The sequence below is a fragment of the Cottoperca gobio genome, chromosome 5 (assembly GCF_900634415.1).
Source record: "Cottoperca gobio chromosome 5, fCotGob3.1, whole genome shotgun sequence".
Taxonomy (NCBI): Eukaryota; Metazoa; Chordata; class Actinopteri; order Perciformes; family Bovichtidae; genus Cottoperca; species Cottoperca gobio.
In genome coordinates, this window is record NC_041359.1 from 23,793,962 (window position 1) to 23,820,112 (window position 26,151).

At 41.7% G+C, this 26,151-nt stretch overlaps 3 protein-coding genes across 6 annotated transcripts in view; 2 read left to right on the forward strand and 1 right to left on the reverse strand.

Moving 5' to 3' along the window:
• The window catches only part of rap1gapb (RAP1 GTPase activating protein b), an 82,303-nt gene extending 80,594 nt beyond the window's left edge, over positions 1 to 1,709 (forward strand). For all 4 annotated transcript variants that reach the window (XM_029431175.1, XM_029431176.1, XM_029431179.1 and 1 more), the window contains 3 exons: positions 91 to 200; positions 1,469 to 1,512; positions 1,638 to 1,709. In XM_029431175.1, coding sequence (XP_029287035.1) covers positions 91 to 200; positions 1,469 to 1,477 — 119 coding nt within the window. In that variant the 3' untranslated portion in view covers positions 1,478 to 1,512; positions 1,638 to 1,709. The remainder of the gene's footprint in view (positions 1 to 90; positions 201 to 1,468; positions 1,513 to 1,637) is intronic.
• A 1,473-nt stretch (positions 1,710 to 3,182) lies between these two features.
• Positions 3,183 to 13,576, reverse strand: padi2 (peptidyl arginine deiminase, type II). Its single transcript, XM_029431180.1, has 16 exons — positions 13,376 to 13,576; positions 11,469 to 11,640; positions 11,046 to 11,115; positions 10,668 to 10,729; positions 10,337 to 10,454; positions 9,934 to 10,086; positions 8,905 to 9,095; positions 8,453 to 8,556; positions 7,151 to 7,262; positions 6,785 to 6,892; positions 6,485 to 6,636; positions 6,244 to 6,391; positions 5,787 to 5,880; positions 5,619 to 5,698; positions 4,322 to 4,468; positions 3,183 to 4,199 (listed from the first exon to the last, which is right to left on the reverse strand). Exons 1-16 carry the CDS (start codon positions 13,465 to 13,467, stop codon positions 3,966 to 3,968), a joined length of 2,037 nt encoding a protein of 678 aa, XP_029287040.1. The 5' UTR covers positions 13,468 to 13,576; the 3' UTR covers positions 3,183 to 3,965.
• A 3,078-nt stretch (positions 13,577 to 16,654) lies between these two features.
• lrig2 (leucine-rich repeats and immunoglobulin-like domains 2) overlaps positions 16,655 to 26,151 on the forward strand; it is an 11,502-nt gene continuing 2,005 nt past the window's right edge. Inside the window, exons 1-16 of the mRNA XM_029432637.1 lie at positions 16,655 to 16,842; positions 17,392 to 17,466; positions 17,854 to 17,988; positions 18,135 to 18,278; positions 18,457 to 18,600; positions 19,317 to 19,460; positions 19,770 to 19,913; positions 21,283 to 21,363; positions 21,464 to 21,535; positions 21,741 to 21,809; positions 23,084 to 23,247; positions 23,470 to 23,781; positions 23,965 to 24,246; positions 24,670 to 25,095; positions 25,207 to 25,359; positions 26,039 to 26,151. The exon at positions 26,039 to 26,151 is cut by the window's right edge and continues 28 nt beyond it. Coding sequence (XP_029288497.1) covers positions 16,655 to 16,842; positions 17,392 to 17,466; positions 17,854 to 17,988; positions 18,135 to 18,278; positions 18,457 to 18,600; positions 19,317 to 19,460; positions 19,770 to 19,913; positions 21,283 to 21,363; positions 21,464 to 21,535; positions 21,741 to 21,809; positions 23,084 to 23,247; positions 23,470 to 23,781; positions 23,965 to 24,246; positions 24,670 to 25,095; positions 25,207 to 25,359; positions 26,039 to 26,151 — 2,646 coding nt within the window. The remainder of the gene's footprint in view (positions 16,843 to 17,391; positions 17,467 to 17,853; positions 17,989 to 18,134; positions 18,279 to 18,456; positions 18,601 to 19,316; positions 19,461 to 19,769; positions 19,914 to 21,282; positions 21,364 to 21,463; positions 21,536 to 21,740; positions 21,810 to 23,083; positions 23,248 to 23,469; positions 23,782 to 23,964; positions 24,247 to 24,669; positions 25,096 to 25,206; positions 25,360 to 26,038) is intronic.

The window sequence follows — 26,151 nt, forward strand, 5'->3', positions numbered from 1 at the left end:
GATATTCTTTTTAGGTTAGAACAGCTGGCAGCATTATGTGCTTGAGTTTATTAACCATGACAGCCACGCTGTCTGTCGCCTCCCTCCCAGCAGCTTCTCGTCTTCAGCAGCAAGCGGACGGAGTGAAGACAACGGAGCCCAAAGGGACAGACAGCCGGCCCAAGACGGAGCGCCCTTCGCAGGAGCACAAGTCCTCATCGGTGAGACAACCTGCTTGTCATTAGGTGACACTCAGATGGTTTTCCCCCATGTTTTACAAAGTCACTCGAAAGATTGTTCCCTCTGGTTACAGGTCCAGTGTGTGGGATTTAGGAGGATATGTTAGCAGACATTGAATATAGCGTTCATATGAAGTCCACCGACACACTTGGAAAGGGAGGGGTGAGCAGAGGGGTGCTAGTTGTTTCTGCAAATCTGCAAATTCTCCGCTAGATGCTAAAATCCAACACACTGCTCCTTTAATTGTTTTGAACTCTTTGAATAGAAAGACCAAATATTCTCTACTTCCAGCATACATTTGAGAATGTGCTTCTTTTATGTGATATCTTTGGCTTTTGAAGTTGTTTTTTCCTGACATTTTATAGACGAGACATAACAAGACTAAGTGTCTGCAGCCATGCCAGGCTGTAATCAGGTAGAGTAGTGCTTTGTGCTAAATGCTAACGTCACCATGCTAACATCCTTCACAATGACAATGCTGATGTTTAGCAGGTATAATGTTTAAGGCGTTCACCATCTTAGTTTAGCGTGTTATCCTGCTAACATATGATAATTTGTAATAAACACAAAGTACATCTGAGGCTGAATGTCATTAGTTCTGCAGATATTTGATCATAAACCAGAATATTGAACAAATTGACGTTTTGACTTGATGATGGAACATAACTCGACAATAACTTATCTGGGAACCATGAATTTCTGGTAGAAAACATCATAATCCATTCAATAGTTAAGATATTTCAGTCTGGACCAAAGTGGTGGACTGACTGCCGGGTCGACATTACCGTCCAGAGAGCCACCGCCGCTAACTTTGCTAAAAGCAAACCGATTAATCAATAACGCAATGATTGTTAGTTGCAGCGCTACTCTAATGTTTTCTGTTGTATTTGTGTATTTGATACTGAGTTGATTCCTGACCGCAGAAAGCTTGAGTCTGAGACGGCTCACCTTTCCTGAGCAGAGAAGTGTTTCCCTGTTTTCAGTTTGTTATGATGGAAAGAACATGTATGATATGTATTGTCTATGGGGAATCAAAGAAAGCATTTACAGTTTGTGAAAGTACAAAAGGTTTCCATCAAGCTGTTAAAAGCTACAAAATGTTGCTTTTGACTCTACAGAGAAATGAAAAACTGTGGTAATAATTACACATATAATTGCTTCATGAAAAGATATGATTTTCCTTTGGACTGTAAATATTTGTGTGTATTAACTGTGTGCGTCTTCTTCTTCTCTCCATGTCTGTGTGCAGAACTGTTAGCCACACTCCATCACTGCATCGACGTCCATTTTCAGGTTAGACATAAAGTTGTCTTAATGCTACGTAACGACTGTACGACTATGAAGATGTTTTTCATTTGAACACCTCGTTCACCTGATTCTCCTTTCATGCCTGTCCTATTTCTTCTTCTTTGTCTCAGCATCCCCATATGAGGCATCTCTTGCCAAAAAAAAAAAGGAGCCAAGGGCATGTGAACTCCACCACTGACGCAGAAGAGGAGCAGCTTTAAAAGCCAGATCAAGAGACTTCTTTTGTATGTTTGGCATGGATCTGCTGTCTGTCATGACAGACACCCAGCTCCATGGACATGTACTTGCCTATATTGTCCTCATCCCAGGTCTATGTGGAACCCTCCTTGTTAGCTCAAAGCATGGGAAAAGAGAACTCCACAACCATGCAGCATCACTACCGACTGTCATCCGTCAGCTGGCAGACTAAGCCTGGCTGAATGCTCATTCTTCAGGCCAGTAAGCTCTGAAAACTGATTCTTGTTGTCGTGTGTACTCTATAAAAGATCAGGATTTGAACAGGGGTTTAATCTCGTGACGGAAAAAGCGGTGAAAGAAGTCGACGGGGATAAAAGAAAACGGGTGTTTGTTTAGCTTGTTAAACAGTCTAGAGAGGAGAGTTGCACTTGAGAGAAAAATGTTTTTTTAAATGTCAACCTCACATCCCACTGTGATATTGTACATGGGTTCAACTTTTGTGTGTATGCGTGTGTGTGTGTGTGTGTGTGCGTGTGTGTGTGTTTTATTGATCTAGTCTTCTTCTGAGTATTCTGCAGTGGATATTTGTCGTGTTTTACGACGGCTTCGGTAAATCTGTCATGTTTTCACTTCTATGATGCTGTTGTTGGTGGCTGTAATAGGATCTGTTGCCTTCCTCCCAAGGTGGATTATGGGTAATGTATAGCATAGAAAATGCAACTGCAATTTTTCAATTCTAAATTTAATTATAATACAGTAAGTCTGTAGAAGAAAAAAAAGAATTTTAACTGGAGAGATGGTATATAATTAGAGTAAAAAGCGTAATTACTGTAGTGCCCCAACCAGCACCATGCATCCTCACTGGCTGTTTAGACTGTAGTCCCACACCACTTGTTGATTTGATGTCCGTGTACGGGTGCGTGTATACGTCGGTACTGTGCATGGTGTAAATCTGCTTGCCATAAACCTCTCCTGTGTACACTGGTGCCATGCTTGACATAGAGGTGTTGTCCCTGTGATTTTGTGTTTTATTGAAAACCAGCCAACATCTCCAGACGCAGGGCACATTGCTGATAGAGAGCCAAATGCCACAGTTTCCTACTTTTATTTGTAAAGTGTAATATATGTACGTGACCTAAGCGCTACATTTTCGGAGATATTTCGGAACGCTGAACTCTTTTGGAGATTTGTTGCTGAATCTGAATTACACTGTGACTCCTCTTGAAGTTGCCTTTCTAATGATTGTGTCGCTCGCTCTCTCGGGCTGCGTTGAAGGAGGGTCATGTTTAAAAGGCACAGTGTTGCCGCCAGCTGGCTTGAATGTAAAACGAGGCAGACGTGTATTTATTTGTACATATCTATCCCAATGAATGGTGATACTGTGAGCATCTGAGACGGCTCACCTTTCCTGAGCGGAGAAGCTTTTCTTTTCTTTTCTTTTGTTATGATGGAAAGAACTGATACGTGGAGTTTGTCAGTGATATGACTGAAGCGGGACAAGAGATTTATTGTCTATGGGGAATTAAAGACAGCATTTACAGTTTGACAAAGTACAAAAGACACTAGACCAAATGCAAAACAGCCTATACTGCATCCATCAAGCCGTTAATAGCTACAAATCAACATGTTGCTTTCGACTCTACAGAGAAATGGCATTGAAGAATTATAAAGATACATTTTTGTTAATAATTATTACACATGTGTAATTACAGCCTTTGAAATTGATTTATTTAAATATAAGATTTTTCCTTTGGACTTTGGAAATGCTTGAGAAGATGAAGTGCGCCCTCTTGTGACTCTGTAATATCATAGCACATCATCATGTGGTACCATTCATCTAACTGTGCTTGCCACACAACACGATTGGGAGTGAACCTTCGATGTGCTCCGTTCAAATGATTGTATTTCTGTTTCTGTTCTTGACGACAGTCTGCTTAAGCCCTTGTTCAAAAGTCATGTTTGTAAATATTGCTTTACATTCTTTTTGTAAATAAAGCCAACAAATGTTTAATAAAGAGGAAGATGCATAATAATAATAATACATCATACCCTTGAGTAATTCTTCCTACATGATGATGGTTACGGTGTTATGTATGGGCACGTATTGCAAAACGATGAGGACAATTAAGCATAATTTTGGACACAATGTAAGGCTTTGACACAGAAAGTTAAGGCAATTATTTTCTTAATCACTTCAGTGTTTTTGAAACCCCCCTCCTGCTGCCTCCTGAACTTCTCTCCACACACAGTTCAGTTTTCCTTCACATCTCCAGGTTCCACCACTTGAAGTCAAACGGTTCCCTGCGGACGTTGGAGCCGCAGTGCACCTCTCCCAGCAGTTTGTGGTAGGAGGCGAAGTCGTCGATGAACGTGCAGTTGAGGCCCAGGCCCTCCATCAGGGAGCACATCTCCGCCTCCAGGACACAGCGTCCATTCACCTTGGGGCCAAAGGGCTTCGGGATGCCGAGGTTTTTCCCCAAGACGATCATGTTCACCTGGAAACAGATGTGACATGTGCTATCAGCTCCTAGATTGACTTTGAAGGCTTTAATGCCTCTTAAAGTGGAAACAGCCATTGTACTGTAATGATGCAGCTTAGCAATATGTCTGATCACACCATGTCAGGGTAGTAAGCCACGGCTCTGTACTCGGTCTCCTGCTCAAGAGCCGCCTCTAACTTGAAGAGGATTGGCAGGTCGATGATGTCCTCGTCGTCCAGGCCCAGCTCGCGCTTCAGCACATCCCTGTTCCAGTCGATGCAGCTCTGGGAGAGAGCAGGCAGGGGGGGGGGGGGGAGAGAGCAGGGGGGGGGGGGAAAGAGACATTATCCAATGCACATATTGTACAACACACTTTTGCTCAGTACATTGTGCACCCTTAGTCTGTCTCTTGTTAGCACAGGTGGATTAATGCACAGGCTGGCCTCTGCTTCAGCCTAGGGGCCCCACGTGTGCAAGGATTATTTGAAAGAATGTCGAAAAGAAGATATGATCGCGGAGCACAAAAACAAAAGCACAACAGCTGAAAGAACACCCTGACCAAGATCTAATAAAGAAAATCCCTAAAAACGCTAACATGAAAACTGTAAAATATAAATGACCTGTTTTAAATTATATTCAGGCATTATAAGGGGCGTGGCCGCTCTGAGTGACAGTTTGGAACTTGGTAGTGAAAGAAGACAAACTGTCTCTGGAGGATGAATCAGTGTTTGAAGTGTTGATCAGGAGCTTTAATACAAGTGGCCAAGCAGCCGCATGCAAGACTAAGATCAGCAATGCCGAACGTCTGGACTGGACATTGGACTGTAATGAATCCGACTTCCCTACCTGGCTTCCTGATGGATGAATCGCATCAATCATCGTTTGGCTCGATGCCTGGAGAACAATGCTGACTGCATGCTGCCAACTGTCGGGGAGGACTAATGGTCTGGGGCTGTTCATGTCATGTTTCATGGTTTAGACTTAGTCACTTAGTTCCAATGAAGGGAAATCCTAATGTCACAGCACCCTGACCTTACCTACATCTAACACCTTGGGATGAACTGAAACTGACAGGCCAGGCCTTATCGCCCGACATCAGTGCACACTCTCACTAATGCTCATGTGGCTGAATGGGAGCAAATCCCTTCAGCCGGGTTCCAAAATCCCGTGGAAAGCCTTCGCATAGAGTGGAGGCTGTTCTAGCGGCATGTTGACGCACGCAGTTTTGGAACGAGATATAAACAAGATACGAGTGTGAAGTCTGGCTGTCCACATACTTTTTGGCCAAATACTTCGGATTACAACACATCCCCCCCCCCCCCCCCCCCCCCCACCCCCAGCAGGAAGCCACACTGTCTGTTTGTATTTTAACACATTGAACTCGTCTTTAGTCTTCTTTTCTGGATATGAGTCCAACCTTACAATCCCACTCACCTGCACGTAGTTATTCTCCCCTTGGAGCTTTTCATCCTTAAGTATCTCATCCACCGTTATTGGCTGTTCATCTTTCAGACCTATTTGGAAGAGATTTACAGAGTGCTCAGAATGACATGAGATTGTACAATTTTCCACACAATCGTTTTGTTTAAGGCGGGGCCTTACCCTCAAACAGTTTGGCTTGCCCGTGTCCATCGCTCTGTAAGCCTCTGAATAGTTTGTAGCCTGCGTCTGGGCTGGCCAGCAGCAGCCTGAAGCCCTGTGCACAGAAACACAAGAGACAAAGATAACACTGGCTGTCTCATTGTCCCGAGAGCTTATACAATCCCACACAGGCACGCAGGCACGGGGAGGCAGACAAGTAAAACAAACAACAATTAAATATAAATGTATATTTGTCCACTGGTCTGTGCTATAAACGCATTTTCTGTAAGATTCCAATCATTTTTATAGTCAAAATCGCTGACAATGAATACAGGGGGGACTCAACCGGCAACAGCTAGCAGCTCCCTGTGTTCTAACACTTCCTCATACAACTGTTCGTATGATATCTTACGATGTTTGTCAAAGAAAACATTTGGGATAAAATAACGAGTGTCTCTGTTTAAAAGGGAACATTTACCTTTCTGTCAGGTGCAGGAACAAAAGTCATGAATTCATCTACGTGTCCGACGAGGAGCCAGTCAGAGAATAAGGCGATGGGCTCCTGAACCTTCTGAGCCCACAAGAAGTCTTGAACTACTTTGGTCATGTTCCGTCCTTTAGTGGCCCTTAAAAGAAAGAGAGAGATGCAGGTGATGTTAACACATCTTCGGCCACATTTCCTGCGCTACGCTACAAAGTCAGGCGCTCGACAAACTCACGTAGGGAAAGCCACTCCAATGATGATTCTGCCCAGGGGGTAGTTCTTTCCGTTCACACTGACGGGAGGACTAACCTCCAGATTACCGAACGAGTCCAGACTGCTCACATCTTTTTTCTGGGCAATCCTCGTCACATAGCCGAAGTCGGGGCCCTGAGGACATGAAGGCGGTTAAAGCTCACCTGCAGACATGTTTCAAGACGTATGGAAATACTTTGCCACGGCACTATCAGAGCTTCTGCATTTCTGAAAGCAGTTTGTATTTTCAAACACTTGATTTCAAGAGAAATGTTAGTCTCACCAGTAGCTCATGATATGGAAAATCCATGAGCTTTCCATCACGAGGGGAATCCAGGACTACAGGAAACCGGTGATGAGGGGAGTCGATGTAGCCAAACTCCAGCTCGTCCTGAAGAATACATGAGAAGTTATAGTTCTGCTGTCCCTACATGTTTAGTTCTAATCAGGTTTGTATTAACAACTTTACTGATGTTTCATGTAACTTTGGGGTTTTAAATTCATTTTCTTTCTCATGATATGGACGACATGAAATCCTCTGACGTTGCCAGTGTTATTGCAGCGTTTCCAATTCGACTATTTCTGGTACTTTTTGTCAGTTGATGCTTTTTTGAAACATTATTTTATGTGACACATTCAGTTTTCTTACCTGCATCCAGCGATCTCCTCTGTTCACATACTCATGGCAAATCTTAAGCTTGTACCCGCTCTTTGCGACAAGGTTCCTCATTCCTTTAAGGAAGTGGTAGTTGTCAGACGTGCTGACAAGGTCACCGTAAAAGAAGAAGTTTTCATTAAGCAATCGTTTGCAATTGTATTGTCATTTCAAAATACTAATTCATCTAATACTAATACTAATTCATTTTTTGCATCTTCAAATTCTACCAATAACCAACATAAGTCGGATAAAACAAAAATATTAAGAATGATATATGTGGTTTCCCGGCAGGAGGGTCGTTAAGTACGGCACAGATACGGAAACTAGGCATGATTTCCAATGTTATTTTATACTATTTTAATTCTGCTATTTTATACTATTTTCATTCTGCTATTTTATACTATTTTAATTCTGCTATTTTATAATATTTTAATTCTGCTATTTATACTATTTTAATTCTGCTATTTTATATTATTTTAATTCTGCTATTTTATAATATTTTAATTCTGCTATTTATACTATTTTAATTCTGCTATTTTATAATATTTTAATTCTGCTATTTATACTATTTTAATTCTGCTATTTTATATTATTTAAATTCTGCTATTTTATAATATTTTAATTCTGCTATTTATACTATTTTAATTCTGCTATTTTATATTATTTTAATTCTGCTATTTTATAATATTTTAATTCTGCTATTTTATACTATTTTAATTCTGATATTTTAATTCTGCTATTTTATAATATTTTAATTCTGCTATTTTATACTATTTTAATTCTGATATTTTATTTCTGCTATTTTATACTATTTTATTTCTGCTATTTTATACTATTTTAATTCTGATATTTTAATTCTGCTATTTTATACTATTTTAATTCTGATATTTTAATTCTGCTATTTTATACTATATTAATTCTGCTATTTTATAATATTTTTAATGCTACTGCAGACTCATTTACATCAACACTGTGATTATTGTACTGTAAATGCTCTGTCTAATCTTGTACTATGTTTTTGCTGTGAAGCACTTTGGGCTGCAATTCTTGTATGAAAGGTGCCATACAAATAAAGCTTATTATTATTATTATTATTATTATTATTATTATTATTATTATTATTATTATTATTATTATTATTATTATTATTATTATTATTATTATTATTATTATTATATGTAAAACCACAAAGAAAAAGCCTGAATCAAGAGGTTCTTGAGTTAAAATGAAGGGGAAGTTGTAACACTGTAACATACTGTTGACACAGCTATTGTCTCCATCATCTGCTCTTACCTGCAGACAAACACCTCGACAGGCTGGAGGGTGTTGGGTGTCATGATCCACGGTGCCACTCTGAACACGGCTGTGTCTGTGAAAATAGGCGTCTCAGGGAGACCCTGTCAAAAACACGAGAGAGGATGCTGATAAGTAATTTGACTGGGAATCAAATCTACTACAGCAGAAATGTAAACTTAAATGGATCCAACCTTTTGTCTGTCTTTAGTAGACAAATTCACAAAATGTGCCAAGTTATGTTAAAGTTATGTGAAAGTTCATTCTTGACCTTAACCCAGAGCAACAGAGGAAGACTGTGAGGTGTGGTTGAAAGCGCTGAAAAAAGCTATTTGGCGGACCTTGAGTCCAGATTGTTGTCATAAACAGTTATATAGAAAAACAAAAGATGATTAATAATAACAATTAGAAAACTACGTGTTGCATTATGGATGTCATGTCGCAGATCTTACGCTGCAGATGGGCTCTAACAGACTGAGGTGGATGCTGATGAGCCCGTCGAAGTCTTTGTCGGGAAACCTGAGGCCCTCCACATAAAATTTCATCTCTGCCACGCCTCCGACGTAAGGCACTTCCTGGGACAGCACCTCACTGTTCAGCACCAGTGGGTAGTCCTTCACAAAGTAGTTATACAAGAGCTTCTCTGTTGACGCAAGAACAAAATTAACAAGGCTTAATCACTTAAGCCATTCATTTGGAAAAAAGACAAATCTGGAAGAAGTAGAGAGCCGATCTCTGCCAGGTGTGTCTCCCGCTCCTCTCTCAAACAAAAAAGAGATAAACCTCACTCAATTATCCCTCCAGGCTGCCATACAGTCGAGATAATAATAAGCTTTATTTGTATAGCACCTTTCATACAAGAGTTGTAGCCCAAAGCTACAAAGGTTGACAGAATAAGAGCATTTACAGTACAATAATCACAGAGTTGATGTAAATGAGTGTGAAATAGAAAACCACATTCATCACACCATTCTTGTAAATGTTTTAAACTATCAGAGCCATATTTTGAAAGCGTGAGATCAACAGTTGGCACCTGTGGCCTTTCAACTGATGTACTCCCTTTGCCACCCATTATTGACTTTCTTTTGTCAACCTCTCTATTGACCTTTTTAAACGGTTAAACAGAAAGATGGCGACGAAGACAACAAAAACGGGGGTTTATTAATCTCATATCCTTCCTCACTTTAGTGGATCATAACACACCGGGTATAGAATTAATCTGCAAGATGCTCCAGTTCAAAATGAGACCCAACTTTTCTATGGATGTCACGAGATGGCCGAAATGTGGTCTGCAAGCAGTCACGAGGTACGGTTTGTTTTTAAGCCTGGCCGATTGCAGGAAATGCCTTTTGTTACTGAAGCAGATGTCGCTCAAACTCGGCCCCTACCGGCTGGTATAAAATATGTTTTTCAAAAGAGGTTCTTGAGCATAAAGTCATAAATGAAAACAGCGCAGTGCATTTTTTAAAATCTTTACTCACCCAGTGTATTCTTCTTCACTTCAGAGGACGCGGCCATGAAGACTCTGACACTCTCTGCGTCCCCCTGAGAGATGTGCATGGTGAGCTTGTAGCCCTCTGGGAGCTTGGTAGGGCCTCTTGTTCGCAGCACCATGACAGACATGTCCTTCAGATCTGTACGTCCACAAAAGATCATGTTGATGTCGTGCAAATGTGTCGCTCAATCCTGCATACCGTAGATTTTATAAGCCCATGTAGCAGATACTTAAATAAATGTGCTTGAGGTTTTGTTTGTAGTATTAGCCAAGTGATTTACACTATCAATACTTTAATCTGCTGACTTTGCAAAAGCAAATATGAGTCTGCCTTTGAATGCCGGGAACAGTTATGAAAAAAGGGAAGTGAACGGGAAGCCGTAGCTCACCTGACACTTTGGAGACGTGGTCCTGCTCGCTGTCCGGTTTCTTCCAGTAGGTCCGCTCGGAGTCACAGTTGACCAATAGGATGGCTCCATGCCCATTCGAACCCCATTTCCAGGATCCCTGAAAAGTTTCCAACAAACCAGAAGTTTGATGGAAAATTTAAGATGTACACAGTTGATAGAAACACTTTTAAATAATTAATACGCAGCGCTGAGTTTAATCCATAAATAGATTTCATTTGTTATACTTGACATGTTTTATTGTTTATCAGAAAAAGAAACTATCTCCCTCATTAGGAGTCTTCGTACAGTTATCTGACACATTCAAGCTCACCTTATTAGCGTTGTTTTTCTCCACAACACCGTCTCTGTCAGCGTCCACATCCAGAGAGATCTCTGCAGACAGTTTGTTTATGCATTAGCATGGCCCAAATATTCCACATAGTGGTTCATATCACAGTACAGCCTTTGTTGTACTGTGAGACTGTTCACATACATTTATTACCAACATTTCTGCGTATGTAATGTAAATCAACCTGACATCTAAATAAAGACTGTTCCAGGTAATATACGAGTCATGTGTGCATTTTGATGTGCATTTAAAGACACACAACTAATGCTCTGCTGATATGATGCTGGGAAAAAGAACGGTTTAGAGTTAATGGGTTAAATTAATAATTGGATGTTTTTCTTTGCATGTTGTTTCACTTACCAACAGCTGTCAGGTGAAGGATTGCTTTTCCCAAGACCTCTTTATTCTCTCCGTAGTACCGAACAGACAGCTTATAAGACAAAAGGCACACGTCATATAGTTGTATACAATGACTTTTGAAAATTGTGAAATCTGAAAAAAAAAAAAGCATAAATGAATATGTTCAGAAGAAAGGGAGGGGAGTTACAAATATTTCAGGCTGAAGCTCTGAATCATGAAAACTCCTCCGATGACTGCAGACAGTTTAAAGGTCACAGCTTTTTGTTTTAGTGATCTGGTTTCAGGGAAACATTATTGGCACATTGTTTCAGGGAAATTGCCCACGACTTGAATCGTTTTCCTGGATACTCAATAATAAACCACTAACTTCTTGGAAGTTGACTTGATGCTTTGTGACATCTGTTTCACGCAGACCTACTTTACCTTGCCATCATTTTCAGTTTCACTGGCATGGCTCATGCGAATCAGTAGTACTGAGTTTCCGTTGAGAGGGATGGGAGAGAGGTGGCTTGTCTCCTGAGGTGTTGGGGCGATGCTGTGCTGAACATTGGCGGTGCACTTCACAGAGAAGAACTTGGAGCTGGGAGGGGCACTCCTGAGAACAAGTGAAACAGCTTATTTTCGATCCAAGTTGTATGTGTACATGAAACAGACATACTGTAGTTTATTAAACATAGAGTGTGTGTGTGTGTGTGTGTGTGTGTGTGTGTGTGTGTGTGTGTGTGTGTGTGTGTGTGTGTGTGTTACAGGGGAAGAGCATTACGCATGCACGCAAGCCACAAGCTCAAATTTCGTAACAGGTGTACGTGCAGTACCAAGGACCTAGACATTTGATAGTCCGACTATTCTACGACCCGATCTCAAGTGTCAGATGTTTAGCAGTAATATCATTACCACATATGTGTTTAGAAATAGTCACCGTACAGTCACATTGTCAAACTGAACTTAAGGGATAAGATCCAAGCCATAAACATACAGTCTATGGTTAATTATCACCTGCACGTACGTTGAAAGATTTCTCAATCTGTGATGGGGGACAACGTCCACCCTCAAGGCATCAGCAGTCTGAGTGTGTGAAGACCTTCCAGAATAACTGCCATTATTTTCAGTGCACAATTCCCTCCATAACTTCAACGCAGCTCAGCAAGAAAACACCGTCCATAATGTTGTACTAAAAAGACTTTGGAAGATATACACTAACTTAGAACGTCTGAAACTCGTTTACCTGTGTACCTCTTTACTAACATTCCTTTCATGTTAGGACAGGATCTCTTCACAGCTAGTATGTAGAGGAATGATCACAGCTCCCAGCCCCTCTTTAAAAACTAAGTATTGCTATTCTTTGAGATATAAAAACAGGGCCCCGCTACACGACAAGGCCTCTAAAAATATATGCCTTCTCAGTTTCAAATGATATCAGACTTTTAATTTAGGATATTCCAAAAACAAAACCCTCAGAGCCCCCGACACATGCGCCGGGTCTCCCACTCTGCCTTAGTTTCAAGCCTCGCTCTGTTGCGGCGTGGAGGCTGGCATTTGGCTGAACATATTGACTACATTTCTTCGGTAGAACAAAGTCTGTCCTGTTGGACGGTAACAATAGAGGGCTGTTAACAGTCTTCCACTGTACAAAACAAAAGGTTGAGGTCCGCCATCACCAGAATCTGAATACAAATGACATCCTCCCCACAGCTGTATTGATGTGGGCCAACAATGGTATCCCTATACACTCAGTAGCCAGTTCATTAAGTATACATATCTAATGTAGTCTAACATAAAGGTTATAATGTTCTTATAACTGTTTTAACAAAAACGGAGCTCTAACTGTACTATAAATGTATAATGAACTTCATGAAGGTTAGGTAGGATATATTTCAGGACTGTTGTATTGGACTGTATTAGATTTAGATAGGTGTACCTAATAAAATTACAACTGGGAGTATGTTTCATCAAAATGTGCATCTTTTTTTATTCTTTTAAAGGTAAATCAAAAGATTAAATATAAATATATATATTGAATATTAGCTCTGGATGCTAACTATCGTTGACAACTTCACATCATTAAAATAAAACAATAATGAATGAGAAATAACCTACACAATGAAAGTCGCAAACATAACAGCTGTGGTAACCATGGTACTACAATACAATGCAATATTTCAGACCAGAACGTGACTATTTAAAAAAAAATTAATACAAATATTTTCATAATAGAATACATATAACTCCCTAAAATCAGCAAACAATCTGCTTTCTATATTTGTGTGTATGTCTGTGTGTGTGTGTGTGTGTGTGTGTGCACAAGGACAAAAGGTGGAACAATAGCCTACCTGTTGGGGTTCACTTTGAGTCCCGAGCCGACCACACATAACACGCTTGTAGTTTGGTCATAATCTACTCTGAGAGTCCGAGGGTGAATCATGGCTGCAGTCCTGCCGCAGTGTGCGAGGCACTCACACTGGTACTTACAATAAAAGCCTACGATTGTTCCGTTATCAGGAAGCGAGTACACAAGCCGGTGTTGCACACTGTCTGGGCTCAGAGCAACAAACGATAACATAGGCTGCAGGTACCAACGCTCTGAGCCTCTGCGTTCGCTGATTGGTCGGTCAACTACCAATCAGCTATCTCTCTTTGTGTTCCGTATCTCGTGCGCCTCTCTCTGTTGACTCGTCGCCTCATATCTTTTACATCTATTTACTGACTATTTAGCAATGTAAACATGTCCCATTACAAGAGAAAGTCCTTCATGAGAAATCTTATAAGCAAAACTTTTTGTTTTTTATACATATTTAATGAGTAATTGTTGGAGGGAGCCTGAGATCCAAAATGTTCATTTAACGACTGCTTCTCTGTAATTGTTGTGCATTTGATAAAAATAAAAACAAAACTAGAAAAGCGCTATACAAGTCTAATGTATTATTGTTATTATCATCATTATTAAGATAGTACAGAAGGACATTTACATAAAGTAGGCTATTAGAGTAAACATACTCGTTTCTTCCACTGATATATATGAATTCTGTTTAATTAATTCTTAGTTATAATTATTTTATAGTCATAGTCTTGTTTCCCAAACTAGGGGTAGTTATATAGTGCATTATGAGGGCATTCATACACATAATGCTTTCTGATGCACTATATTAACAGTGATAAATCATTATAGATGTTGTAGGAGCCAATTAGCGCTCCTGCTATAAGTAGGAACCAATGTTTGTTGATGGTGGTGTTCCGCCGGAAGGTAAACTGTTTTTGACCACACATACACACACACACACACACACATACACTAGTTGGCTGAGGTAGCGTTTACTCCTTAGGTTAAGTTATTGTGTGTCTGAATGTCAGGTTTTGTTTGCTGATGGGAAAGCTAAGTCAACACGATATAAACAGACTGAGTGTTCAATCTAAAGAGTTTGGAATCGGAATCTATATTCAGCAGGCACGACAACAAGTGCGTCAACTAGAGCAACAAAGCAGAACCCCGGTGGCTTAAAGCGCTGGTTTAGCCTCTACAGATGTGACTTATAACAAATTATAAGTTCATGTGTCTTATGGATGCTCTTGACTAGTTATACAGCTGTCAGGTGAAGGATTGCTTTTCCCAAGACCTCTTTATTCTCTCCGTAGTACCGAACAGACAGCTTATAAGACAAAAGGCACACGTCATATAGTTGTATACAATGACTTTTGAAAATTGTGAAATCTGAAAAAAAAAAAGCATAAATGAATATGTTCAGAAGAAAGGGAAGGGAGTTACAAATATTTCAGGCTGAAGCTCTGAATCATGAAAACTCCTCCGATGACAGACAGTTTAAAGGTCACAGCTTTTTGTTTTAGTGATCTGGTTTCAGGGAAACATTATTGGCACATTGTTTCAGGGAAATTGCCCACGACTTGAATCGTTTTCCTGGATACTCAATAATAAACCACTAACTTGTTGGAAGTTGACTTGATGCTTTGTGACATCTGTTTCACGCAGACCTACTTTACCTTGCCATCATTTTCAGTTTCACTGGCATGGCTCATGCGAATCAGTAGTACTGAGTTTCCGTTGAGAGGGATGGGAGAGAGGTGGCTTGTCTCCTGAGGTGTTGGGGCGATGCTGTGCTGAACATTGGCGGTGCACTTCACAGAGAAGAACTTGGAGCTGGGAGGGGCACTCCTGAGAACAAGTGAAACAGTTATTTTCGATCCAAGTTGTATGTGTACATGAAAGAGACATACTGTAGTTTATTAAACATAGAGAGTGTGTGTGTGTGTGTGTGTGTGTGTGTGTGTGTGTGTGTGTGTGTGTGTGTGTGTGTGTGCGTGAGCACGTGCATGTGTGTGCTTGCGAGAAGGGGGTTTGAAATTAAATTAACTATTACAGTGACTGCATTGTTAGTTGACTGGTTTGTTAGAACATCCCAACTCATCCCATAGAGACAATTAGAGTTTGACTAAATGTATTTATTCCTTTTCACACATTAAACATATAATATAGGTTTTTATACTTTAAGGTTCTGTCACAACAAGTCGATGGTGGACAGGAAACAGGCAAAGCAGGCAGGTCAGGCCAGGCGAGGCAGGGGGAGAGTCAGGTGAGCTGCAGAGGAGGCGTGGCTAACAAGTGAGTGAGGTGAGTGGCACTCTACTAGGCAAGCAAGCCTTAAAGGAACGGAAACTGTGACAGGTTCCCCTTAGAGATGTATTACTTATTACTTTATTTGTCTGATTGTATTGAATTGTTTTGATGAAATGTTTTAATATTCCCCCCCCCCAAAGTAAAGCACTTTCTTTTGAAAGGCATGAATAAAGTGTACATTATTACCACTGTTACTTTAAATATTAATACTTCTGATAATAACATAACCTCTAGGCACATGTAAGCTTTGTTTATTGATTTCAAAGGGGCAGTATTCTTTTGATATGTACATTTTTCAAAATGCATAAAGCGGAGATGCCCACCAGTAACCACAATGATGTGAAATACTAATTCATACTAGGGTAGTTCTGAAAAACTTAAAGTTATCACAAAAAACACATTGGACAAAAATCCAATCAAATTGTTGCAAATGTTTGACAGGCTTAAGTACGGACCAATAGAATCACTGTAAACATGCTGGAAAGGGGCGGGATCTAAGATATTCTATGTCATCAACCTAAGGCGCTTTGTTGTTCTTGCGGGACAGAAAGATGAAGACCGTTACTTTTAATTCGTTGTAAACAACCCGGCGTAAGCAAAGATATCATTTCACATGGTTCAATATAATCAAACTCCAACCAATCGTGGAGTTAAACCGATGTCATCTGTTGAAAAGTTGCGTATTTGTGGGACCAACTCAGCTCGGCGTTGAGCTAGCATTAGCTTCTCCGGGATGAATTCCAGGCACTGAGAAGATGGGGGGAGAAATCTCTGCTGGGATGCCTCACGCAATTTGAAAAAAACAACAACATGTGTTTTACAGTTCCGCCTGGGATCAAGGCACTTTAAAACCTGGAGTATGTGTTTGTTTTAATGATAACAAACTGCAGGAACGATTGGATGGTGGTTTTGTAACAGTTAACGTGCCAGTTTAGCGAGTTAGCCACGTAGCTACGTAGCCCTCAGTAGGAAGACATTTAAAATGGCGGAGGGTTGGCCCATTCCTTCGGCCCTTGTCTTCATGCTGCTGAGTTTGAGTGCCTGGGCTCTTGAGTCTTGTCCCGCTCCTTGCTCGTGTTTAAAGGGACAAGAGGAGGTCAATATTCTGGACTGCAACAGGAAAAGGCTGTCGACGGCTCCCGTAGACCCACCAGATGGGATAACCCAAGTGTAAGTACACAAGGAGTTAGACGCAAATGTGTAGAAGTTACTGAGTGCACCATAACACAACAAAACAACAAACATTTAACACGTAATTTAGCCACTTGACCTTCAATTGACAAGATTTTACTCTGATAAGTTTCTCTATCATTTGTTTTGTTTTAGGACTTAGTTAAATGTTCTTTATTTTAATAACGAACACGTCAGTGGGACATAAAAAAACACATCACATACAACTCATTTATCCAATCATTTTACTTTTAGGTGTTAATTTTGCATTATTTCCACTACTTCTAGTGCAAAATCTCTCCAAAAGCACCACAATTACAGTCTCCTTAATTTCATAAATCTAATCATCACTTCTTTTTTTTTTTAAACTGTTCAAACAAAAATGAACATGATGACCTTCATAATGGTAGCATTTATATCTGGGCTGTTGAATTGGGAGTGTTTTAGCTGGCAACTGAAAGCTGAAGGATTTTAATCTTGATTTAATTATCCCATTTAGCGGAGTCTTTTTTTAAATTGATACTAATGTTATGTTGAATTATTTTGCAGCACCATGAACCACAATGAGCTGACTGTTCTTCCCTTTCTTGGAGATGTTTCATCAAATATCACCTCGCTGTCCTTGTAAGTATAAAATCCTCTTCAGGCTCTCCTTTCACTACTCAGAGAAATACTCTCATTTTGTTTTATGTAAAGGCATGCCTCCTTTTATTTCTTTCTCTCTCCTAAAGAAAGAAATGCAATTAAGCAAATTTTGCACAAATATAAACACAAACATCAGATTTTCTGTAAAGTTGAGAATTGGACATTTTCAAGCTTTTGATGCCTTTATTGTGTCGTGTAGACAAACATACTGAAACCAAAACATTGGTAAGCTACCATTATATATTAGCAACAGATCTAAGTCTTTCCTCACGTTGGTATGTTTTTAGTATACATAATGTCGTAGTAATCCGTGTCATTACGACTTTGAAAACTTAATACCTGTCCTATTGTTTTTATATGATTCAGAGTCCACAATCGGATCTCAGAGCTGTTGATGCATCAGCTGCAGCCATACGTTTCCTTGGAGACATTGGACCTGACATCCAACTCCATTACTGAGCTCACATTTGGATCCTTTCCCTCCATGCAGCTGAAATATCTGTACGTAATCCTCTTCATTTAACCTTTGTTTCTCCATCCAGTAAAAAACAATAAAGCTGTAAGATAGTGACATTTATGGCTCTACAGAGCAAAGCAAAGCAGTGATACACAGTCTGCTCTAATGTTTCTGCACTTTTATCTCAAAGGAATTTGAGTAATAACAAGATCAGCGTCCTCGAGCCCGGCTGCTTTGAAAACATCTCCAGCTCCCTGCTGGTGCTGAAGCTGAACAGGAACAGATTAGCTATGCTGCCGTCCAAAGTCTTCAAACTTCCACAGCTTCAGTTCCTGTAAGTATCGCATGACGTGTTCTGGTGCAACATTTAAATAATTTAACAGTTGCTAGTTGGCAGACAAGGATTTGTTGTAACAACTCTTTTTTTTACTTAAGTAGTTAAGTTAAGTATTCCAGTGGCTCTAGTTTGATTTGGTTATAAATGTCCTTACTGGTCCTTACTCTCATTGTAGTGAAATGAAGCGTAACAAGATCAAGATAGTGGACAGTCTGACATTCAAAGGGATGGACTCACTGCTGTCACTGAAGATGCAGAGGAACGGTGTCACCAAGCTCATGGATGGAGCCTTTTTTGGACTTAACAGCATTGAAGAACTGTAAGTGTGGGGTCGCAGACTCTTCTTTCACAGTGTGTTCGTCTACATCTGTGGAACCATTTTAAAAGACTAATACAGAGGTCTGTAAATGTAGGTGGGGAAAAGACAACAGTAGATGAAACGCACAACTTTTATTCTGTATTTTTCTGCATCTGTCATGATTTGCTGTAGACGTCATGTTGTTAAACTCAGACGAAAGATCCGCACACTGTAGCGAAAGATCCGCACGCTGTAGCGAAAGATCTGCACGCTGTAGCGAAAGATCTGCACGCTGTAGCCAAAGATCCGCACGCTGTAGCCAAAGATCCGCACGCTGTAACCAAAGATCCGCACAAAGATCTGCACGTTGTAGCCAAAGATCCGCACGCTGTAGCCAAAGATCCGCACGCTGTAGCCAAAGATCCGCACGCTGTAGCCAAAGATCCGCACGCTGTAGCCAAAGATCCGCACGCTGTAGCCACAGATCCGCACGCTGTAGCCACAGATCCGCACGCTGTAGCCACAGATCCGCACGCTGTAGCCACAGATCCGCACAGATTGACTTTATGTCAAGTCAATGTCAAATCCCCGCCACAAAGCAGAATAAGCTAAATATACAGACGCCGTCGTATACATCACTCATGATCGCTCTTGCAGATTTGTCAATGCAAAAAAAACAATTGATGTAATTTACAGTTTATTTGCGCTGATGCCATTTTTGTTTATCCGTTCCTCAGGGAGCTGGAGCACAACAACCTGACGGAGGTCAACAAAGGCTGGCTGTATGGACTGCGCATGCTGCGTGTCCTGCGGGTCAGCCAAAATGCTCTCGGCATCATCCGACCAGACGCCTGGGAGTTTTGCCAAAAGCTGGAGGAACTGTGAGTGTGTTTGCTTCATAGCTTAAAAAAAAAATAAAAAATCTCCAAACAGCGAAGAGTCCCCACTTTCTTTCATCAGCCCCGGGCTCTGAAACTCACTCTGTGTGTGCTCAGAGGACTCACTGTTATCTACTGGTGTCTGAAAGCTGATTCACTGCCGCCTTGCCTCCGGTGGACGTGCTGCATAATTGCTTATAACGGTTTTGTGAAACTGCCTAATTTTGGAGTGTTGGAGTTACATTATCATACATGTTAAATAAGGTCAACGTTCAGACTAATCTTTCTCACATTTCCGGTTGTTTTGCGCAGAGACTTGTCCTTCAATCACCTGACGAGACTTGAGGAGACGGCTTTCGTAGGATTAGGTCTCCTGGATAGCCTGAACCTCGGGGAAAACTCCATCAGCCATCTGGGAGAGGGAGTGTTCGGCAGCCTGGCAAGTCTGCGCACCCTGTAAGTGCTGCGCCTCAAAGAAATGCATCTGATATATGCGTTACATGTTTGATCTAACAAGTGTAAATAAGTGCAGTATGTGAAATCTAACCCTCCTGACATGTTCTCGGCTCTGTGCATTCTCACGAAGGCTGCTGACTACAGGAGGTCTGTGTTTGCTTCACTCTTCATGTGTAGTTCTAGTCCTGTCTTCCAATACATTTCCCAAGTCTCTTAGTAGTAGTTTGGAGAAATCACAGTAGAAATTGCCAGTATTTTAAGTCTGCACCCTCTATTCTAGTCTTTGTTGCCTTGTGATCCTGCTTGTCATTAGTCATCTGTTTTAGTCTTACATCAAACCACCCCAATGTGTCATTTCCATAGAATCCTGCTCTCTTAGTTTGGTGTCATCTGTCCTGCCAGTCACTGTGTGCATCCAATGTGCAAACATATGTGAAACCACTAATGTCTAAAGTGAATCTTTGAGAGGGAATATTCTGTTAGTGCTGACTCCATGTGAACATTGTACTGTAGAGAAGGTTGTTGAAATATTGTGGAAGGGAGAGCATAAACTTGCCAGAGGCCCTAGTCTGGGATTTCAGTTTGTTTCATCAGGGATAAATAATATCAACATATTATATGCTTCAGTGTCTACTGAGTACATAAAGGAATGACACGGCAGTCCTGTCAGAAAGTGTGATATTCTCTCTGACTGATCTGTTACAGTAATGTCCTCCTACATGTATGCGCCACATAAAAGTACCACAATACACACTGCTGCGTCTGAGAGTGCTAAAGGTCTGCGGCTTCTCCCCCTTTCCACAGAATCTTAGATTACAGTTCTGATTGAGCAAGTATTCCTTCTTAATCGCACATGCACCTGACAATTTAAGAAGTGTTGATAAGAGAGGAAGTTGTGACTTAATGCTTAAGCCGCTGAGCTGCAACGAGGAAGGAGGGGGGGGGGGGGGGGTCACATTTGGGATCTTAACCATCCCGGGAGCTTTTATGGGAGAGGGTAATTGGAGAGTGCTGAAGTTCTTTCAGAGGTGGCCGGGCATGAGGAGCGAGAAACAAAAGAGCCCATGACCCATCCTGTAAACACAAGGTCTCTTCTGTGTTTCCAGTGGACCCATGAACTGTCCCAGCGCTGAACAGAGCCAATTAATCTCCCCTCATCAGAACAGCGGGGGCAGCGAACTGTAACACACTACGGGAGTATGATGTCTCCGATTGTTAGTCTCCTAACTGAGTCACTGCCACTGACGACCACCGTGGAGACATCGTGTCCTGTGTGGTTTAAAAAGGAAGAAGTTAGCAGTTGGAGTCATCTCACCTTCAGTTTGTGTAAGTGTGTTTAATATCTAAACTATGACGCTTTGTTTTACAGGGATATCCGCAATAATGAAATCTCCTGGGCCATTGAAGACTCCATTGGGATGTTTGTTGGAATGAAGAAGCTGAACACACTGTGAGGACGCTCGGCTTGTACACGCATTGACACATTTTGTATCGACTGGTTTTTTTATTTTTTTACTGAACATCATATAAAATATTTTTGATTTTTACAGAATCATACAGCGGAACAAAATCAAATCGATCACAAAGAAAGCGTTTGAGGGCCTGGAGGAGCTGGAGCACCTGTGAGTAAAGACACACACACACACACACACACACACACACAGACACCCTTGTTGTTGTTGTTGTTGAGTGATTTAAATACAGCAGAAGGCTTTTTTTCCCACCGTCTGTTGTTGTTGTTGTTGTCTTATGCGTGTGAAATGAGATGCCATTTTGATGAAATCACATCAAAGGTGCGTCTAATCCATATTTCTGTCCACTCCGCAGGGACCTGAGCAAGAATGGCATCATGTCGATACACCCCGAGGCGTTGTCCCATATGAAGCTCAAAGTGTTGTGAGTGAACTCTAAATGAATCTCGCAGCTCTCATAAGCACAATTGGAAAGCCGTCATATCCTGTTATTACTTTTGTTTGGGACTGATATAACAATATTGCTTTCATTAAAAAGGAATTATAAAATGATTAAGTAGTACTGCAGCTAAAGGACATGATTACCATTTTAAATTTCCATCCTATATATAGAGGTATGAGGAAGAGGAATGGTTGATCTAGTTGCTTCAGTAATGAATAGATTAGTGCGACTTTACTTTTGGGCCTTTTGTGAAAGTGTCGTTATTGTCTCAGGTTGGACAAGCGGAGACTTTTGACAGCTTTCGAATTGCAGCATCATCATCCGCTTTATGAGGGCAGCTGTCTCCTGCCTGTGAGGAAAGACGTGTGGAAATGATAAGTCTCTTGCCTGTTTGAGGTTTTGATCAGCCCCGTCTCACGAGTGTCTCTCGAGCAGTGGCAGACAAAATGCTCCCGCAGCTGTCAAACTCAGAGAACCGATCATGACAGCCGTCATATCCTGTTATTAATTAGTCTGCTGCTTTTAATAGAATGAAGCACTATTTGCGAGTGGATAAAGTGGCTTTGCCTGATCACTTGCATACAGGAACATAATGGTTACACCCTTGTAATTAAGATTTATTTTAGGATTAAAACATGGTTCTGGAGGCGTTGTTGGCAGGGTTAGGTTAGGGTTTGAAAATGAGAACCCTGGTGTCTGATTTGGACGGTGTTCATGCTTTTAAGATCATTAAATTACCCATTTCTTTCCTATAATGTACTTGATAATTCACAATGGTTTTATATGGCTCTGTATCATTGCATTGTGTTTGTGTGTTTTGTTGTTTGTTGCGTATCTGAACTGTGTGGCATTTTATAAACTAACTGTTCGGTTCAATAACACTTCCCTTGGAGGTTCAGAGGAACAAAACATTTATTTTTCTTTGCAAGGATTCGTCACATATCGCTGCGCGGCCACCAGAACTCTTACAAACATACAGCTACTCTCTCACGCTCAATGTCGCTCAAGCCGCCCTCGATATGCTGTCGGAGATAATAACCCTCTTTATATCACTTGCATATATTGAACCTTCATTTCAAGCAAGCAAATTCAAGTTGGGCTTCTCGAGTAAATCATAAATCCTTTTCTGAAATCATCCGGGAACTCCCCAGATTTATATCAATTTGTTCATCTCGCCACTTTCTGTCTACAGAAGATTCCAACTTGCTTCACAGTGCCTCAACTCATGTGACCTTCATTACCTTTTGTGTCCTCAGTGTCCTGAACACAAGCAGCCTGCTGTGCGACTGCCACATGCAGTGGCTTGGGCCTTGGCTGACTGACAGCCACTTCCAGCATTCTGTCTCTGCTGTCTGTGCTCATCCTGCCAGCCTACTCGCTCACAATGTCCTGTCCATCGGCCCGGAAGAGTTTGTTTGCGGTCAGTCCAATTCTTTTCCTTCACAGTAGAACGTATTAGTTGGTGTAAGCCAGGAAAGATGCATTGACTGCCATGGTGCCTTTCCTGTATTGGCATACTTTATGTTGAACACAAACTAATATCTTACGTTTCAATTTAGAGGTCTGCTGTAAAAAATATATATTGATTTTCTAACTTAGAAAGATGCTGAGGTTCACTCTTTCCATCCTGACTCCTCCACAGATGATTTCCCCAAGCCTCGGATCACAACTCACCCAGAGACTTATGTGGCACTGCGGGGGAACAACGTGACTCTGAGCTGCATTGCCTCCAGCAGCAGCGATTCGCCAATGACCACAGCTTGGCGGAAGGATGGGGAGGTGCTTTATGACGCAGAAGTGCAAAACTACGCCCGTTACCAGGAGGGGGAGTTGATTTACACCACCGTGCTCCACCTCCTCAATGCCAACTTCACTGATGAAGGGCGCTACCAGTGTGTGGTCTCCAATCACTTCGGCGCCAACTACTCCAACAGGGCCAGGCTTACCGTCAACGGTGAGGATGTTCGCCCTGTGTCAAAGAATGTGATCGATGATCGTCAGTGGGGCTCGCGTGTCTTTTACTTTCTTTAAGCTATAAGATGCTGTTCTTGCCAATATACTATACACTAAGTTCTGCTACGGGTCATATCATTTTATATCAGTCCCAGCTTGATTATCCTGCCCTGTTGTCTTTCAGAGCTGCCATCCTTCCTTAAGACTCCCATGGATCTGACCATCCGGACTGGGACTATGGCCAGGCTGGAGTGTGCTGCCGAAGGCCATCCATCACCCCAGATTGCTTGGCAGAAGGACGGAGGAACTGACTTCCCTGCTGCCCGGGAGCGCAGGATGCATGTGATGCCAGATGATGACATCTTCTTTATTGCTCACGTGAAGACTGAAGACATGGGCGTGTACAGCTGTACGGCTCAAAATGCAGCTGGCAGTCTGTCTGCAAACGCTACTCTCACCGTCCTGGGTGAGTCACCCACACGATCAACGGAGCATATTACTGACGTGTTACTACTGGGTCATTTCTGCTGAGTCACTCTGCTCATTTTATGTTTGTCACTCATCACACACCCTTGTTTTTGTGTATCCTCTTCGGCAATTTGAACTAATGACGATGTAAATGAAATCCTTATTGTACCATGTCCGCGGAGAATACTTAAATCTGGCTTGATGGATCATCTCTGATAACAGCTCTTAGCGGTGCTTCTGAGACTTGATTAAAGCGTTGTGCTGGTGTGTAACGACACCACTTTGTGATCAAGTCTTAAACGTTGGCACCTTTTCTCATAACAAACTCGACCTCGTAGACTTCCATCTGAGCAGTTTGGCACAAATGCCACTGGGATAATTCTTATTAAATCAACAGTCAATGAATCCTCTTCTCCTCCAGAAACTCCATTCTTCATGCGGCCGCTGAAAGACAGAACAGTGGCCCGTGGTGAAACTGCCGTGCTCCAGTGTATCGCTGGAGGCAGCCCAGCCCCTCGTCTCAACTGGACCAAAGATGACGGGCCTCTGGTACTCACCGAGCGACACTTCTTTGCTGCAGCCAACCAGCTCCTTATCATAGTTGATGCTGGTCCCGCTGATGGTGGGAAATACACTTGCATCATGTCTAATACTCTGGGAACGGAGCGCGGCCACATCTACCTGAGCGTCTCACCAAACTGTGATACCGGCATGGGGGACGGCTGGACCACCGTGGGCATTGTGGTGATCGTGGTGGTGTGTTGTGTGGTTGGAACATCGCTGGTCTGGGTCATCGTCATCTACCACATGCGCAGGAAAAGCGAGGACTACAGTATCAGCAACACAGGTCAGCAGTTTGGACACATTCCTTATTAGAAGCTTCATGACGTGGGGACGGATCTTTGCTGATTCACAGGACTCGATACCGTGTAACAAAATGTGTCTCCGTCTCTTCCAGATGAGATGAATTTGCCAGCAGACATCCCGAGCTACCTGTCCTCTCAGGGTACTTTGTCAGAGCCGCAGGAAGGCTACAGTAACTCCGAGGCCGGCAGCCACCAGCAGCTCATGCCTCCTCTCTCCAATGGATACGTTCATAAGGGCACAGACGGTGAGTACAAACAACTTAGTCTTTTGGATGATGTTTTTAGTTTTTCTCGTGTTCAGGAACAATCATTTAGTGATATCTAGACAGTGTGTCCCACAGGATTTACTGAGACTATGGTGGCTTCACCTCGGACCATGTAGGGGAAAGTATTCGTCTAGATCTATGAAGAACTTTGTGTTCTTGTAAACAACTTCTGCTTCGTAACATTGTGCTCTATAAACACATATTCAAATCCAACGAGGCCGCCGCATTCTAGGTATTTCATGTAAACGAAGCTTTGGTAATTATGTCATAATCTGGGCTTTCTTGCATAACATAAACACTCAAAGTTCTTCTAGTAATCATCCATGAGCTGCACATGTAATCTCTGCTATCGTCATTATGCACTTGGGTTGGTTTATGTCAGCGCTGTGATCACAAACGTTGTTCTGTTAACGTCGCAAAGATTACACGCTCATTGTGCGACCACCAGAAATTAAAAAGCATAACGATGCACCATCGCTTCTCGTAAGCATCCCCTCTGACATGGAAAAAACCCAACGTGCTTCTTTAAATAAATGCCTATAAAAACAAATGCCGCTTGGATTCGCTTTTGCCCTTTTAGGTTATTGCTTCTGCTTTTGTGAGTCGGATCAGATCGTTGCTCAAATGAGACACTGACTAATTATAATGTATGTCCCAGGTGTGTGTTATGGAGACACAGGCAGCGAGGTGGACACTGAGGGGAATGGCATGTTGCACTGCAGGGTCGGCTCTCTGTTCACTGGCCGTAGCAGCTTCCACCCCGGAGAGCCC

What these genes read in the sequence shown, in the direction of transcription:
- padi2 (XM_029431180.1), bottom strand. Translation starts at nt 13,467, where the DNA reads ATGATTCACCCTCGGACTCTCAGAGTAGATTATGACCAAACTACAAGC. An exon ending in AGAAAAACAACGCTAATAAG is followed by an intron (nt 10,455 to 10,667) that starts GTGAGCTTGAAT and finishes GAAACTTTTCAG; the next exon opens with GGATCCTGGAAATGGGGTTC. An exon ending in TGTTAGAGCCCATCTGCAGC is followed by an intron (nt 8,557 to 8,904) that starts GTAAGATCTGCG and finishes TGTTTTTGACAG; the next exon opens with GGTCTCCCTGAGACGCCTAT.